The sequence below is a fragment of the Anarrhichthys ocellatus genome, unplaced genomic scaffold, assembly GCF_004355925.1.
Source record: "Anarrhichthys ocellatus isolate YVR2014 unplaced genomic scaffold, GSC_Weel_1.0 scaffold28, whole genome shotgun sequence".
Lineage (NCBI taxonomy): Eukaryota > Metazoa > Chordata > Actinopteri > Perciformes > Anarhichadidae > Anarrhichthys > Anarrhichthys ocellatus.
Genome location: NW_022280058.1, coordinates 919,444 through 937,308, shown reverse-complemented (window position 1 = coordinate 937,308; position 17,865 = coordinate 919,444). Strand labels below are relative to the sequence as shown.

Genomic DNA, 17,865 nt, shown 5'->3' with positions numbered 1-17,865 from the left:
GTGTGTGTGTGTGTGTGTGTGTGTGTGTGTGTGTGTGTGTGTGTGTGGCAGAAAAACAGCGGCAGATGTGTGTTTGGTTTTATCAGTATATATTTATTTATGAAATCTGATTGAGTACCACTAGGTGGAGCTGTGGTCACTCCAAATAAATGTGCCTCATCACTGTGGATTGATTCCACCAGCCTGTGTGTGTGTGTGTAAACTGGTAATGAGAGAATCATTGCGTGTTTCCCTGTGAGCAGCAGAGCAGATCTGACAGATTATAAACACTGCAGCCTTGTCCATCGCATGCATGCATGCACACGTGCACGATCACCATTTTCATGATGATTAACTCTGGCTGCGATGTAAACAGAATGTTAAATGGAACCATTTCCACACAGCATATCCGGTCGTGTGTGTGTGTGTGTCAGTCACACATCTTCCTCCAGGGTAGGAAGAAAAAGGTAGAAGTATTGTAAAAGAATTATGAAATGAAATATTTCCTCATGTAAGGTTTCATTTTGGTCCTACTCAATGTGTCAAGGGACCCGATGGCGTTTGGTAAATTTACAGTTATTAAGAGAGCTGGAAGGATCACAGGAAGGTAATACCAATCTCAGTTTAATATAGTAGTATATAATAATTTGGCTGGGCTGTCCATCATTTTTCTGAAAATCGTATGTCAGACGAGGCTGTCACCCTGGGTAAATTGAGTTGAGAATTTGAAACCCTCCTGAAAATTCAGGTGTTCAGACTGCCATGTCATTGGCTTCCTGAGTGCTGTAGCTGAAAAACCAACAAACAAAAAAAAAAAGACTGCATTGTACATACGGCTTCTAAAGGGGAGCCACATGTGTGAGGCTCATACTGATCAAAAGTAAAGGTTAATGCAGCTTGCAAATCAACAGTTAGAAACTCCATCCAGCTGTTTTTACTGTTCACTAAATGGCCAACTTAATTGTCAGGATGTTGTTTTCCTGGGATGTGGAGCCAAAATGGAAAGCAAGAGTGTTTCATTTAGTCTGTTCACCTTTAGTTCACCTCGTACAACACTGCACGAGTACCGCCTCTCTGATTTCTGCATTAGTGGCACACTGCGATCGCCTTCGAGGCTGTTAAAGCAGACGTTATTATCATCATTTGTAATGTGCTGAATCTTTTCAGGTGCGTACGCTTCATGTGTTTCTGTGAGAAAGTTAAAGAATGGCGGCGTAAGTGAAATTGAATCTGGATTTATGTCGTCATGCTGCTTTTTGGAGTTAAAAATGATTTCAATAGAAAAGCAAATGAATGACAGTGGAGCGCTACGATAACGCCACAGAGACATCGCCAGCAGTGAAGCAGCGTCTGAACCAACACTGATCAACACAAAGCCTCGTCTTAGAGCCCATGTTCACGCTGCTTCTTGTTCCGTCATTACATGTGAGATATCGCATTAGGGCGTCCGGCATTTTGTGTTATTGATTTGGTAATTTCTCATAACTGCAAGCTGCTGCTGCTGATGCTTCATACTTTGTTTTTGCTTTTAGTTTACATATAACTCTCTTTGTGTCAGCAGGCAGTTGGTGCTGGTCATTAGTGGTGTGAAAAGAATATGTAGTGGAGCGGTTGTTAATGAGGAGTGAACACATTGGTGCCGTTCATCTCCTGCAACACAGGATTTGGCCATTTTGTTCCGTTTTTGCCGCACGGAAAGCTAACTTTTGGACAGAAGTGAACCCTCCCCAGCAACAGTCACTGTGGCTGCCTCACAGCCGCAGCTTGCATTTGCCAGCAGTCGGCCGGTTGCTGGTGTGTATTTCCTTTCCTTCTGTTCCCCAGTCTGATAACATTGTGCTTGCTTGCGTGTGTACCCATGTGGCTGACAATTGAATGTCAGCGTGATGGAAATATTTTTCTTAAAAGGAGGCTGTTAAGTGGAGCAAAAATTGAAGGGACAGGCGATGAAAATATTGGTGAAGGTTTTCTGGAAATGGATTTCCTTTTTCAGTAATGTTTTCACCGGCTGAAGAGAGAATTTGGGTGAGAAACTGTTTTAGAGTGTCGGATGGGGGAAAAAAACAGCAATTTGAAGATGATAAATAGAATATCTATCTATCTATCTATCTATCTATCTATCTATCTATATCTCATGATACCAGGTGTCAGGTTACTGATGGTCTCTAGTGAAAGCTAAAGTTTGATGACATGCTGGAATAAAAAGCAATGTAACTAAATGTCTCTTGCCTTCATGAGCACTCCCACTCTCATGATGTCGAGCTGCATCACTTTCTCAGGTGTGTCATTTGAACTGCGAGCCGGCGGCTACGGTGTGCTTTTGCGCGAAGCTAAGCTCCCCTAATGTACGCCCATTTCACAAGAGATGAAGAGATAATGGCATCCGCTTTTTTTTTTTTTTCTTTTTTTTTTTTTTGTTTTGGACCGATCCATAGTAATGGCCAGGGTTTTAGAGTTTGGAGGTTGTGTGGCTCTGTTGAAGTATGTGACCTTCTGCTTTGTTGCCTTCCCATTGCATGTGTGTGCGTGTGTGTGTGTGTGTGTTGTAATCTGTCAATCTCTCCCACAGAGTGAGTTTGTTTTGCAGAACTGTGACCAGTATTTAGCCCACTATCCTCCTCTCATCTCCCCCTCTGCTGCTTGTGTCATTTTCTTTCCCAGCTCCCCACTGGCCGAGTAACAAAAGAATATGAAAGCGACGCCGCTTCCATCTATTCTCCGTCCTTTGCTGCACTGTCAGTCCTATTGATTTTCCATTGTGTGTGTCCGCGGGTACACGTGTGTATGCTAACTGTCCTGTGTGCGTCTCTCCGTAGGAAACCAGAGGATCTGTCCAGGGAGGTGATTCAGATCCAGCAGATAGAAATTTCTCTGAAAGAGCAGAACTACACACTCAACAGCCGGTAACACACACACACACTTCTTCACACGCACACAAAATCTCTGTCCTCTCTGCCTTCAGACTTTTTCCTCAACCTCTCACTCCCTCGGCCTCCCTCCCCCCCCATGTATCTGTTAGAGCGTATCTCTGAGAAGTCCTTAATTGTCACAAAGTTAATTAAACTGGTCCTGATTCTGATAGCACTCCTGACAGTAACCACTGGTGTGTGTGTGTGTGTGCGTGTGTGTGTGTGTGTGTGTGTGTGTGTGTGTGTGTGTGAGAGAAGGATTGTGAGTGAGAGAGAGGGAATTCATTAATTAAACTTGTCCTGTTTAGGCAGAGGTGATGTCTGTAGGGAATGCTGCGCGCATGGTCGGGTCTATTCGTGCTGCAGCTCAGTCCAGCTAAGAAAGCGTTCATTAGCTAACAAGCGTCTCTCTTCTGCTCAGCGTATTTGGGCTCATTATGAAATATTAGAAACGGCAGAATGGGAGAGCGCCGGGAGGGGATGAGGGGAGCGTGTTTTATAATTATTGTCCTATCGATCAGACCTGTCGCAAGTCGCTGCTGCAAATAATTTCTGGACGGTCGTCCGGGAATTATTCGGTGAGCAGTATTGTTCTAAATTGACTATGAATTAATTCTCTCGGCTCGTCTGAACATTCGGCACCAAGCGACCTGTGTTCCCTGCCACCTGTTATTTACCCCCCCCCTCTCCTCCTCTTTCCACCCGGCCATTTCTCCCGGTGCGTCAGCGTGAGGAGCGCCGAGCGTTTGCAGGCCGAGCTCCGGGCAGAGCTGTCCCAGCAGCGCAGCAAGGCTCTGGAGGAGCAGAAGAAGAGGGAGGCGCAGGACGCTCTGGTCCGCCGGCTACAGAAGAGAGTGCTGCTGTTAACCAAGGTGACCGACCGTCAGTGACAAACACAAACGACAACAAAACCCAGACATGCAGACACATTAACGAGCATTCAAACGCTGGCGACACAATGTTTCCACCGTCACACAATGCCAGAACTTCCCTTTTAACTCATCTGTGCCTGGAATTTTGAATCTTCATCATTCTTTATTTTATATTTCATTAAAATACATTAGTTCCATCTGCCCAAAGACTAATATTGTACTGTAAGAAAATGACTCGGAAACTACAAGAAGCACCATCAAGTATTTGGTGTTTATGAATTCATAACGAGTTATATAAGATATGCACACACATGCAGTGTAAAAGGTGTATTGTTAGATATTTGCACAAAGTGTGTACGTATCAGATTTCAAGACTGAAGACCAATCGGAAGAAAAGTGGCGTTTTTCTTCATGATACAATTTATCGTCTTCGGGTTCACTCGGGGACCATGAAGGCCCTTGAATCTCAAGGGCAGCATTGAATTCCTAATCCACCCTTTACCCCCCCCCCCACACCCCACCTTCTGATTGGTCGATGGAAGTCATATGCCTCATCTATCTATCTTGCTTCCCCCTGCTCTGCAGTTCCTGACTAGACCTCCCTGTGATATTGATTTCTCACTGTGTGTAATTCCCGAGGTTAACATGCTCAGTCTGTTAGTACACAAATCACACACACACACACACACTCTGAGGCACCACCATAACTAAGCGGAGCTAAAATATGACTCCGCCTGAGACCGCCTGCTACCATTTTCACTTAACCAAGCACTCAGAGGTTTTTAACCATCCGGTCTCGATGGACTGAAGGAAAATATCTGTTGCTGTGCTTCTTAAAACTTTGACCCCTTGCTCATGATTTTTTGCTCTAACCCGCAAAATGTTTTTAAAGTTACATTAGATTTAACGACGATAGCTGAGTATATTAATGCCTTAAGTATATTTAGTCTTATATTCTTAATTTTTGGTTCTCACTAATGTAATTTAATTTGGTAGGGCTGCAACCAATCAATGCTTTTATTATTATAACATAACACACCCGAAGCCCTCATCATCGTTGCTTTCTGAATCAAAGTAACCTCTTTATCTACATTGTGCAATAACAACAACATGAATGAATGAATCTGGTAGGTGTCCCACCACTCCACCTGTGTGAATGACTGTAGCCACACTTTGGCTCACGAATCAATGATGATCGAGTGCCTTGCTCAGCCGCATTTTGACAGCAGGTTGTTAAGGAAGCGGAGAAGAGGACGAATGTCATCCTTCCCTCTCTGCCACAAGGCTCTGACTCCTTTACGCTGCCGTTTGCCCCACTCGGATGTTTTCTTCTAAACATCCTTCAGCGGGACAGACTCGCTGACCCATTAGAGGCACTGTCACATCTTCACGCACCAGATAAAACAGTCGACATAAAAGCAATTTCCAAAAAAAGAAAATAGATGATGAAAACGGTAACGATGGTTTTATCGCCCTGTCCTCCCCGCGCCCTGTTTGTTTGTTTTCTAAAATTAGAGTTTTTATCGGAGAGGAGTCGACAGATTTTTGATTTAGATTGGCTGAATTTCATTGCACGTTAATAGACCGTAAATAGCCAGAGGGCTGTGCTGGTTCAGATTGGCAGCATACACACTGACCTCTAAATGTGTTTGTACCATTTTGACTTCTGTTCGGTCTGTCTTCTTCTTCTCTCCCTTCCGGAAGGTTCTCCGAGGATGCATCAGGAAATGTTGCATGACGAACCATGCTGCTTCGGAGCCAAAACTAATAAAGTTGAATTAAGCGTGATTTCCCATATAGTGTTTTTAAATGAACCCGACTCAGTCATCTTTAAAGTGATTACGTTGGTTTGGATCTTGGCTCATCACAGGCAGAATCTGATTAGGGTAATCGTGTTTTGTTTTCAGATACAAGCCTGTGAGCTAATCTGACAGAGAAATTGCAGTCCATTATTCATAGATGTTACAACCAGGAATTACAAGCCGTTTTTTAAAAAAAGACAGCGTTACTCGGCAATCAACATATATTAGATGCAGTTATCTGAAATGGTAGTTATCTGAAATGGTACTCACTGTTTTATTACCTTGACTTCAACCCGAGTCTCATAAACGTCCCCCACATTAGCCCTGTTAATAATCGACTACTGAGCTTTCATTGACCCTCAGACTTCAAGGATGCTCCTAAGCAGCCCGGCTTCGCTTTATGATGAAGGGAGGGGAGGAGACGCACCATTACACAACGGGCTTGACTGACGTTGACTTTGCATCGATAAACGGGCTGTTTGCCAGTTTTTAAACGTATTACTTCTCTCTCATCATGTTGCCGGCCAACCAGTACACATTTACTCCGTAACGCAGTAATCATTTGTTACTGTTACAAGTTAAAATGTTGCGTCAGCTACATTCTTCAGACGGATTGTGCCATTTTTGAAATTAATGTTAATCACTAAATGGTGTTTCAAAGTGTCACAGATGATTAACCCGAGGCTGATACCATTGTTGCTTCATTAATGTGTACATTAACTCAGTAAAATATAAGGTACAGTATGCACTTTTCCTTTTTCCTCAAACTCCAAATTAACATATATTAACAAGTAGAGCACAGCAGACTAGTTATTCAAAGTGCTTTTAGAAAGTGTAATGACAGCCGGAGTGAGGATGTTTTCTCTTGAAGAGATGCACCTGCTTGATGTGTTGATGAACTGGACAGACAATGTTGAGGACACGTCTTTCATTCAAGTATTTTAGAGGAAAGAATTATGTCGATTTTTAATTATTTTTGAATGACCTCGTCTTGTATCGGAGAGATGAGGCAGCGTGATATCATATGCTTCTCTGTTATGACTGTCTGATTTTATTTAAAATTCATTATGTATCCTTTTTTATCTTTCAAGACTTTTGTCTTTTCACGACCGCAACCCGAAGCTTCTCTTGTCACAGCTTGGAGGAGAAAGGAGCAGCTGCCTCGTGCTTTGTTCCTCATTTACAAAGGCATTTGCCCGTCATATTAACACACCAAACATGCAAACTCAACGCAGACAAATCCGAAAAACATCAAAGAGCTTTGGTATTCTCATCTCACTCACTCTGTTACATGCAAACATTACATATCTGATAGCAAAACAGACTGCTGAGCCATGACTTTCTTCCTCCTCGGCTCCATGGAAATGAGTTAAGTGTACTGCAGGATTTCCTTTTTGTCGTGTTATGTTAGTGTGTGTGTGTGTGTGTGTGTGTGTTACAGGAGCGTGATGGAATGCGTGCCATACTGGAGTCCTATGACAGCGCGCTGGCACCCACTGAGTACTCTCCACAACTCAGCAAACGCCTCAGAGAGGCAGAGGAAGTGCTGCAGAGGACCCAGAACCACAACGCAGAGATGGAGGTGTGTGTGTGTGTGTGGGCTTGTGCATACACAAAAACACCACATGCATTTAGAGTATCCTGGAACAAATTTGAATGTGAAGCACTCATTTATGCACCTCCAAGCTGCCGGACAGTTTATTTAGCGTCGCCGTTTTTTGCTCACAGCTAAAGGCACTGTAAATGTGTGGCACTCAGCCGCTCCTTGTCGACACGCTCGGTGCTCTTGCTTAGTGGACAAATTGACATATCTGTGCTGAAAACCGATAAAACGGCACTTGTGGTGGGGGGGGGGGGCACTGTGAGTGACACTGGAACGAAATGTGAGAAGGCTAGAGTGTTACTGTCTCAAAACTGAATCAAGTTCACACTTTGGAAAAATATATGGTATATGCCGCTGCCTCTGTTCCCTTTCAGATCCTCTGTTTCTGTCAATACTGTATCTCGGTGGGATAAGGACAGGAAGCCATCTTTCAGTTTTATGGCTTACGGCTGAGGACAGTTGTGGCCGGAGGCATTATGTTTTTAGGTTGTCTGTCCGTCCGTCTGTCCGTCCATCTGGTCCGTTCTTGTGGACCTCTCAGAAATGCCTAAAGAGAATTTCTTCAAAATTGTGGCACAAGCGTCCACCTCGACACAAGGAGGAACTGATAAGAATCTGGTGGTCAGAGTTCAATGTCACTGTGACCTTAAGTCCATCCCATTCTGCCTTGAGAGGTTTTATTTAGATGTGGCACAGGCATCCTCTTGGAATCGAAGATGAACTGATAAGAATCTGGTGGACAGAGGTCTCTGTGACCTCAGAACACACATTCTTTGCCATAATGCAAGAAATGCTAATTATGACAATTTCACACAAATTTCAAATAAGATATAATGATGATGATTTTGGATAGACATAGATGTAAACTGCAACATGACTGGTTTGCGGAGGCTTACAACCACGAGGCGGTAATTCTAGTTTTGTATTTATATTTTTTCCCTTTGTTTTGTCCTTTGCTTCAGGCCCAGCTGACCAAAGCACAGGAGGAGACGGGGACTTTAAAACTGCAGCTGCAAACTGTAAGTATACATGCACACACACACACACACACACACACTCCCACGCTTGCGATTTGTAGCTTTTTGTTCTGTGAGTTACAGACAAAATACATTGTTTTCTTACATTGTTTCACATATTTGACCCTAATTAACTTCTATTCGTTTTCCACCAGTAACTAACAACAAAAACAAAAGAAACAAGGATGCAAAAAAGTGAAATGTTTATTAAAGCTATAGAAATCTTAATTAGTACTTCATGATTAGTCATTGTAAACCTCAGCCATTCGCGCTCAAGCTGTCACGGGTTCCTTTTTAGTCACAACTGTAATCCTGGCAGGTATATTTGTATCTGTGACTCAAAGACGCTTGAATACGTCTGTGACTAACGTGCTGACGAACAGGATTTTTTCCAGTGTGCCAAACAATGAAGTTGGTCCCGTAGACCTTTTCATTATTTACCATCTGGATTTGTATTTATGGTATTAGTACAGTAGCTCTCCTGCGTTGAGTACCACCTCCTCTCTCATTCTGTCTGAAGTGACGCTAATTGACAGGTGACAAGAAGCCGTGCTACCGATATTGGAACCACCAGCCGTAGAGCTCACCGAGGTCTGGAGCTCGATAATTACTTCCTTTTAAAAATATATATCTTTCTTAATTAAGGGTTTGATTACTGAAGAGTTACAGAAAAGCAGACTGCGTTAAAATATGTTCTAAAAACGGGATAAAGAAAAGAGTTGGCAGGTATGACCTAACCTCTCTTACACACTCTGTGATTCTACCTCTTGTTCTACGATCTCCCTTCTTTTTGTGGCTCCTTGTTTCCGAGGAGACATCAACATATAGCTATGGCAATGAATATTGACGTGTGAAATCCTCCTGTCTGGTACAGCAGTAATTACCTATATGTCCGGGTAAAGACTGGGAGGGAGGATGAGCTGCGAGACGGACAGATGCTCTCTGAAAAAAGAGGAAAATGTCTGTGCAAATGGAAATGAGGGCTAATTGCAGACAGGAGAGTGAGATTGGGGCGAAAACTACAGACTTAAAAAAAAGCACTAGGGGAAAAAGATTGTGACATTGTAAAATGGAAAATGAGTCTGTTTTGCTAATGGTGTACAAATGATATAGCCGTTTGTCTGGATGCCTGTCTCGAAAAGATAGCAAGCACACCGGAATAGAGTCCTCGGGCTCTATCTGCAGCCAAAAGGTTTGTGCAAGGCACACAGCCAAAGGTGATGTGATGTTAGTGCAGCAGGCCCATCTTCTTCTGTCTGTGCAGGTGGAGCTGGAGCTGGAGTCTCTAAAGAAGCAGCAGGCCTCTGCTGCTGATAGCAGCTCTTCAGGGACCAAAGAAGAGGTCAGCATACTCAGGTAGTTGGAGCACACACACACACAACCTATTGCAAAGACAACCAATTCAACACCTCAGACTTGAAAGATTAATGCATATATATATATATATATATATATATATATATATATATTTAAAAAAAAAAAAAAAAAAGAGTGGATTAACTGTGAGCAGAGCTGGATTACCCTACTGAGTCAACAATTTGCATAGTCATTATATTAATAAACTAGTCAGTGAATGTGTGTGTGTGCCTTTTTCAGACAGAAAATTGAAGATTTGGAGGCAGAGCGCCAGCGTTTGGAGCAGCAGAACAACATTCTGGAGATGAGACTGGAGAGACACAACCTACAGGTAGGCAACAGCTTTCTGGGATGGATTTACTCGTCTGGCACAAAGGGACAAATTTGAAATCCCCAAGGCCCCCGTATAACATTGCAGATTGATTCTCACAAACACTCGCCATATCTGACAGTTTTTCCGAGTACAATCAGGTACACGCAGGTGTGATTCCAGTGGAAAAGTCTCAGGATCTGTGGTTGATTTAAAGTCCTGCTTTATTGGTTGAAGGGATTAGAGTGGAACTGGCTGAAATGAAATTAATCCTTGTTGGTAGCCACCTTAACATCACTAACACACACATGCATGTCTGTGTGCATCTAATCCAGCTACTTTCATCTTGAAAAGTTACTTAATTAACTCCCTAAGTTATCCCCGATCCCTTCTCCTTTTTAAATTGGGTGTGTGTGTGTGTGTGTGTGTGTGTGTGTGTGTGTGTGTGTGTGTTTCATCTCAGTCAGGTCCTCTTACTCCCCTGACTCATACTGTACCAAACTAAGCCTACCAGGGCACTTTAATGAAACGTGTGTGGGCAAGCGTGTTGGTTCCATTTAGCTGCGGGGTGAATGAAATCCATGTGTTCTCAAGCATGACCACCACTTTTAAGGCAATTGACAACTCTGTGTGTGTGTGTGTGTGTGTGTGTGTGTGTGTGTGTGTGTGTGTGTGTGTGTGTGTGTGTGTGTGTGTGTGTGTGTGTGCGCGCACGCACAAGTTTCAAGGTTGCGCGGTCAACGGATCAGGTCAGTTCTTAGGAGTTATTTTTATGACTCCTCCATGGTCTAATGCACACAGAGAGATGTCCACATCAGACCGAGTGAAGAGATGAGTGACTGAATGGCGAAGCGTTTGAAAGGAGAAATACATGGCTGAATGAATAGGCATGAAAGAGGTACTGAATTGAATGCTTGAATGAATTGACAGCGGGGGGGGGGGTTTCATTATATCAACTTGCATGTCAGATTGTTGTAGCATAACCCGTCGTTTCCGCCCCGTCTTTATATTGACATCACACCGACGAGTGTGACTGTCAGCCACTCAGATTACCAGCGTAATGAGACCGCTTGGACTCGTGCTCCATCATCCCCGCCGGTAATCTGACAGGAGGCACTCCTGAGAAATTCTGATCTCATTCATCTGCTTGACAAGTATATATGTATTGTACAATGGACACTTTAAAGAGATACGACTAATGCATCCGATTCAATCTGCGTCATGCAATTATGAAGTAATCATCAGGCATATGGCAGTGTCACATTTTCATGCTACAATTGAAAACTTTGTAATACTGCTCTCAGATATATCTGTAACTTACTATAAGTCACTATTACTATATTAGAATCGGTTCACAGCCGGAGGACTCTGCTCCTTAAACTGGCATTCTCTCAAACGGCAACATGGCAAAAGGTCCGAATGTATAGAAGTCTCTGAGAAAATGACCCGACTTCTCACTTGATTTATTACCTCAGTGAAACAAATGCTATTGTAAACATGAGTTTTGTGGTCTCAGTCTACAGCATGATGTTTATTTAGTAACTTCTAGTTTCATTTAGGGTAAAATAAACCATAAAGCAGGGTATGATTTAGGGCGGGGCCACATTGTGATTGACAGGTCGCTACTGCTCCCAGAGCCGTATACGGCATCGCTACGTCACTCCTCCGCTGTCTAAACATGGTCACTTCTGTTGACTGGTTGCAAAAAAAAACAAAGATGGCGACAGTCAAAATGCCGAACTCGAGTCCTCTAAACGGCAGTCCACAAACTAGTGTGTGACGTCCCGACGACTACGCCCACTCCTTACATACAGTCTATGGTTACAAAGCTGAAATGAAACCTTCGTCACAGGCAGATCTAATTAATTGCCGCCTTCTTGAGGCAGCCAGTGTTCTCATGCGTGAAATGCATCTTCTCTCTCTTTATCGGCAACAAACTAAAGCCAGGCACGAGCTTCAACATGCAACCTGTGACTTGCAACATGCAATTATTTAAACAATCAAACAAATACCAAATGGGATTATTATCTTCTGTGTATACATTCTGTTTAGTGGTCCTGCAATGTAAGAGCTGCCACTGTCCTCAAAGGCCTCCCTGCTGTGCAAACGTACCATTTCTAATACACTTACTAAACATACTATATTCTAGAAGTCAAAGTGGACGCATACATTTGAAATGTGAATGTGTTTTGCCAACCTAATTTCCACAAGTAATAATCAATGACTTCTGTGTATTTTGGGCACTTCTTTGAAAGCGGTCATATTCCTATATATCTTTTATTTAGGTGTAGAATTCCCCTCGTAATCAAAGTAGTCAGGTCTGTGTCTCTGCTGTTGGTCATGCCAACTAATGAGTTCTGGGAATGTCGACATTAAGATTAAAGTATGCATGTATGGGAAGGAGCCGAACTGCAAAGCTCTCATCTTTTTTTATTTCCAGAACGACTGGATTCTCTTTTTCTTTCCAAACATTCATTATTGATGACAGACCAGTAAACACGTTAGGTCCTGTTAGTGGTCCCACCACCTACTCGGCTGTTCGGAACAGTGAGTGTGGAGGCTTTATGAGTTGGTTTCAGGTGCTACTAGTTATCATTTTGCGGGGTAGATGTGAGCAGAGCGTGCTGGATGATTGTTGGATTGAATTTTGAAGGGTGCTTTTAAGGATGGCCGTCTTAAAGAAAGCCAGTCAACAGTCGGTCTTATGACGAACATTATCATTTGAAGAGAGTTTTCAGAAGCTCTCCTCGTTGCCCCTCTGTGGTTTGGACCCGGTTTACTGTCTGGTGAGAACAATAGTGGACTTGATACAGCTGTGCTTTGTCTTGTTGCTGGAGCTGTCATGCCCGGTGTCTAGACAAAGATAATTGTTGCCATTGCAAGAGGTTGCATCAACGTACTCTCTCAGTTGTACGTGTGCTGACATGGGCATGCCCCATTGTGCTACTCAGCCACAGCAACATCATGATTATGTCTTTATTGTCAGATAGAGACATAGTACGAGCTGAAAAAAGCTTTGTGTATTTTGTCTTGACAATGGCATGCTTTGTGGCCAGTGGAGCAACTTCAGCTACAAACTCTAGTAAATGTTTGGGATTGATACCATCTGAAAAAGAGTGAGTGTATTTGTTATCTAGTTATTATCTATTTAGTTTTCTTGTGTAAAACTCTCAATAACACGTACAGTAATTTAGCTTTGGTAATGATGTAATCTGATCATTCATGCCAATAAAGCTTATTTGAGTCTGGTTCCAATGGATGGATGTATGTTGGCTGTTAAGCCGTGCGCCTGCTGTTGTAGTGATGTCAGGTGAAGGTTTTCATTTTAATGGCAGTTACCTATTTAAAGGTTTAATCAAAGCTGACATCATGAAGACAGTTTTTAAGCATTAAATATAGGTGAACATATGACTACATGTGTAAGGTCTGCAGACAACCGTGAGGCTGCATTTTTGCTTTTGGGGCTAAAAATATAGTTCATCCTGAATATGGAGTTTTATGGCAACGTGGCAATTTGTTAAGATATGTTGCTCTTACACCAGGTAATTGCCAGCAGCTGACACACCAGGGAAAGTAAAACCTTGGACTAATAAAACACCACTTACCACTTTCATAACTAATTTCCTTCGGGCAACCTTGTCTCTGCTATATTTCACTGAGACGTTTGAATACGGTATTGTTAGACATATTTTCAATGACACTGTGAAAGACGGGCTATTTACCAATGTCCTCTTTTGACCGCCCGATCCTTAAATTAACGAGGCTGTTGCATTGTGTGGACAGTTGAGCTCAGATTGATGATGATTGGTGGCTGAAGGACGGCAGCAGCAATTGAGGGCAAGAAGGAGGCGTCTTTTCAATCAGGTTAGGGTGTAAGTGTCCCACATCGCACCAGCCTTCCACATTCCAACCTTAATTTAGAATTTGTCTAAACTTCTGAGAGCCTTCCCTTTTGAGACTTTGAAGCTTTTGTTCCCGTGTTTGTAACTACTCCCACCAGACGGCGTGTCTTTCCATCACCCGTCAGGCATGTAGGGAATTGTGTGCATTTGGTAGGGAGAAACTTGACGTTTCTGTATGGAACTGAAAACAGCCTTCAGACTTTTGAGCCAAAGAGATGATTTCAGCGCTGCTCCGTTCTTACCCAGTAAAGCGGTGAAGTGATACGAGACGTCAGAAAAGAGATACCTCATCCCCCCCGCCTTGCAGCCTGCTCGGTGTGAGATGCAATTTGAGAGTGAAATGTCAGTAATAGGTGAACCTCGCTCATACTCTCAAATGGACGGGTACAATGACGGCTGCTGACGCCACAGACACGCAGTCGTTCGTGGACGTCCGCACAGAACCTGCGCTCACTCCCTCTGATGACAAAACGTATGTTGAGCTGACCCTCGCGTACCCACGGACGTGCAAAGTATAACTTCGGCTTTAATGGCGAAACACAAATATTGCTTTTGTTTCTATATCAAGACTTCGAAAGGGAAAAAGATAATTTGCCTTTTACAACAATTTATAGCCACAATCATTGATTCATCGACCCTATGAATTACAGCTATGTCTTGTCATACCAATAAATATTTCGGTGAGGAAACGGGGAAAAGCCATCTGCCCAGTTGCAGGCACAGCAACTGGGAGTCCAATTACCATCGGAAAGACACAAAGGTCACTCCCAACACTTGTTATGTACAGGTGAGACGTTCAACGTGATCAGAGTTTGATGAGGAAGAGGAGGACACATTGCAGTTACTTCTGAGGGAGTCTTTGGTACTTGTTTAAGTGGAGGAAGAGCAGAGACCTTGCACGGAAGAGTCTGCCGCTCTGCAGACCTTTGACCTTTGCCTTGTGTATCCATAAACTCTCAAAGGCTCAGGGCCCTGTGGCAGAGCCCACCAGAAGTTCTGATGCTAATACTACATGATAGAAAGAGCTCTTCAGCACCACCTTTACCAAACCCTTTCAGCCTGGGGTCCTGTCAGCAGTCCCAAAGCACAACTTGGCTGCTGTTTCTTCTTGCCATCATGGTTTTGGAGGGAACGGGTCTACTCTTCTGTAAAAAGGCCCAGAGGCTGTAATCTGTCTCCAGACCTTTTCCTGCTTCTTGGGATTCAGCCATCGATCTGTGGACCCTCACAATACCAACTGAAGACATTGACATGCGGGTGCTGCCTTTTAAGATGTCTTTGCTGTGTTCTAACCAGCAAAATGGTAATATTCATGCCCTGCCATTGCAACTTGCCAGTACTAGATTCACACCATGGAATCAGGAGTTCACCTTCAGGCCTTTACACAACAGGGATGGTCCTTTTTTTTTTTTTTTTTTTTTTTTTAACTTCTGTTTTTGTCATAAATAGTTTCTGCTTTTAAGAATTTATTCAAACTTTTTTATTGAAAAATTGTTACAACTGTCGCAAATTAGCATCGCTGCCAGTATGAATAGTTTTGATGCAAAATACTCTCCTGCGAATAACATCTGTTGTTTATTCGTCACGCCCCCCCCCCGGTGTGTAAAGGCATTAATTCAGCTTTTATCCCAAAGACAACCAACTCACGCAGACCTGTGGATGTGTGGAGACCTTCAGCTTTGATCCTACTGCTCATCACAACAGCATGTTCTATTCTCAGTTCCTGCTTTGAGCTTAAAGAATCACAGTTTTAGACCTATGGAGCTGTTTTTGTACGAGCGTTTCCCTGTTTTTGTTTCTCATATCCATGTGCGCACACAAACTTGTGTCTGTAACACTCCAAGCAACAAAGACGACGACTGCAAGCTAGTAAACATGGATGGAAACAAACAAGAAATACTTTAGATATCTTCTCTACGAATATTTTATGAGGAGGGAAATGCACTCGACACGTTTGTTAGATCTCAATGATACACACAATGCTTTCTGGTGAGTGACACTGAATGTAAACATGACTGTTGTTGATTTACAAGAAAGCTCCACAGGGTCTCTTCTACCAAGCATTTAATCAAAGGATATCAGATATTTGTGCCGTGGACTAAAGCCTTACACATTAGCAAACAAATCTTTCTCAGTGTTTAGTGGATGCTGTTGCACATCTGCCATTGCTCCTCACTTCATTTGTCTTATTTCTCCCTAAGACATCTGAGCAGCAGCTAGCTGGTCGTCTTCAAATTTAGCCCAAGTAGGAGAAACCCACTGAAGTGCAACCTCCTCCTAGATTCCTGCACGGTACCTGCTTAGCAACTGCTCGGCGTTCACACCCAGCCCGTATCACAAAGAGCCACAGTGGGATTTCTGCTTGTGGTCATTGCTCTTTTATTAACATCACACTGTTGTCGAGGAGCAGTTATCAGTAGCTTACCTCTCGAGGTTCACTGCATGAAGCACATGTGCCACATTTAATCCCACATGTGATATATGGAGACAACGGTGTCAGACGCTGCTCGAACAATGTTGACGCATTATTGCCGTCAACTAATACACAGTACAATATTCATGAACATCTTTACAAAATCTTTGTATACAATTTTAGGATGGCTTATAACAATAATTTATTTTGACTAGATTTCTGTCAATGAATGTTTACAACACAATCCTTTTATTACATTTATGTTATATTACATCCAGGTTTTATAACAGAAGTACTAGTGTCAGAAAAAAACTTGTATCTTTGTCATTCAGTGGGTTAGGGTTAGGGCAACTGATTTCATCAGGACTGGTACAGTGACTTGCAAAATGCATTCACAACCCTTTTTAGTTTTTTTTTTTTTTTTTTTTTTACTTTTGTTGCATTACAGCCTGGTATTTAAATTGGTTTTTATTTGGATTTTATGTAATTGACCTGCACACATTAACTGTAAGTGGACGTAGTCGTCGCGACGTCACCCATTGATGTGTGGACTGCTGTTTTGAAGCCTCGCGATCGGCGATATGGCCGTCACCATCTTGGCTTTTTGCAACCAGTGAACGAAATGAACTGACAATCACAGTAAGCCCGCCCTAAAGCATACTCTGCTTTATTGTCTGTTTGACTCTAAATGGACCATAATTTACGAAATGAACATCATGCTGTATTGAAGAAGACTTGAAACTGGAGATTGAGACCATAAACTCATGTTTACAATGTTTACTGAGGTAATAAATCAAGTGAGAAGTAGTCATTTTCTCATTGACTTCCATACAACCAGAGGAGTCGCCCCCTGCTGGCTAGTATTCAAGTTTAAGACACTTCCTCATTGACTTCACTCTTCAGAACCAGAGTTTTTCTTTTCATTTCACTTCAACAATTTTGACTATTCTGTGTGGGTCCCTTACATCAAACAATTGTAATGCAACACAATGGTAGAAGCAGCATGGGGTAGAATACTTTAGCATGGCACTGTGTAGTTCGTTTGTAAAGGAGAGGGGCCCCGATGTGTTTTTGGATGAGGGGCCCGATGTGTTTTTGGATGATGTGACTCAAAAGAACAGGTTTGCCTCTCTGGTGTCTCTCCAATTCAACCTCTCACTTCTTCAGTTCATGGGGTTTAACAGTGAGCTTTTATATTTGTTATTTTTTTTGATAGTACCCCCTCTGCTCACACACTCATGCACACTCACCCACCATTAGTGTGTCACCTGTTCCATGAGTGACTCCTGTGTCCCCTGTGGTCGGTGCAGTATTTAGTATATAAGTGGTTGTTTCAGAGCCATTTGTTCAGCGGCGTTAAAAACAGACATTGTTCCCCTGGACTGTGATCTCTCTCTCTCTTTCTCTTTCTCTTTCTCTTTCTCTTTCTTCCCCCCCCTGCCTGCCTGCCTCTTAATCTTGTTTTTTCCCTGGTATTAGATGTGGTGTTCTATGAATAAGAGATGTGTAGCCTCGGGCACTTAGAACGGCTCTCCACCTTGCTGCACTGTAAATACTGTGTGGAAGAGCAGACTGGATATATGCATGTAAATACATACACACACACACACACACACGTGTACAACAGGCCACCTGTAATATTAAGCAGTTTGCTAACATCCACTTCGAAACTCAGGCAATTTTGGCATTTTTCTGATGTTGTG

General features: G+C 42.8%; 1 protein-coding gene across 3 annotated transcripts in view; it reads left to right on the top strand.

Annotated features, from left to right (window-relative positions):
• The window catches only part of mad1l1 (mitotic arrest deficient 1 like 1), a 47,876-nt gene that overhangs the window by 3,369 nt on the left and 26,642 nt on the right, over positions 1–17,865 (top strand). For all 3 annotated transcript variants that reach the window (XM_031863196.1, XM_031863194.1, XM_031863195.1), the window contains exons 10-15: positions 2,796–2,882; positions 3,616–3,760; positions 7,004–7,144; positions 8,128–8,184; positions 9,446–9,537; positions 9,778–9,868. In XM_031863196.1, coding sequence (XP_031719056.1) covers positions 2,796–2,882; positions 3,616–3,760; positions 7,004–7,144; positions 8,128–8,184; positions 9,446–9,537; positions 9,778–9,868 — 613 coding nt within the window. The remainder of the gene's footprint in view (positions 1–2,795; positions 2,883–3,615; positions 3,761–7,003; positions 7,145–8,127; positions 8,185–9,445; positions 9,538–9,777; positions 9,869–17,865) is intronic.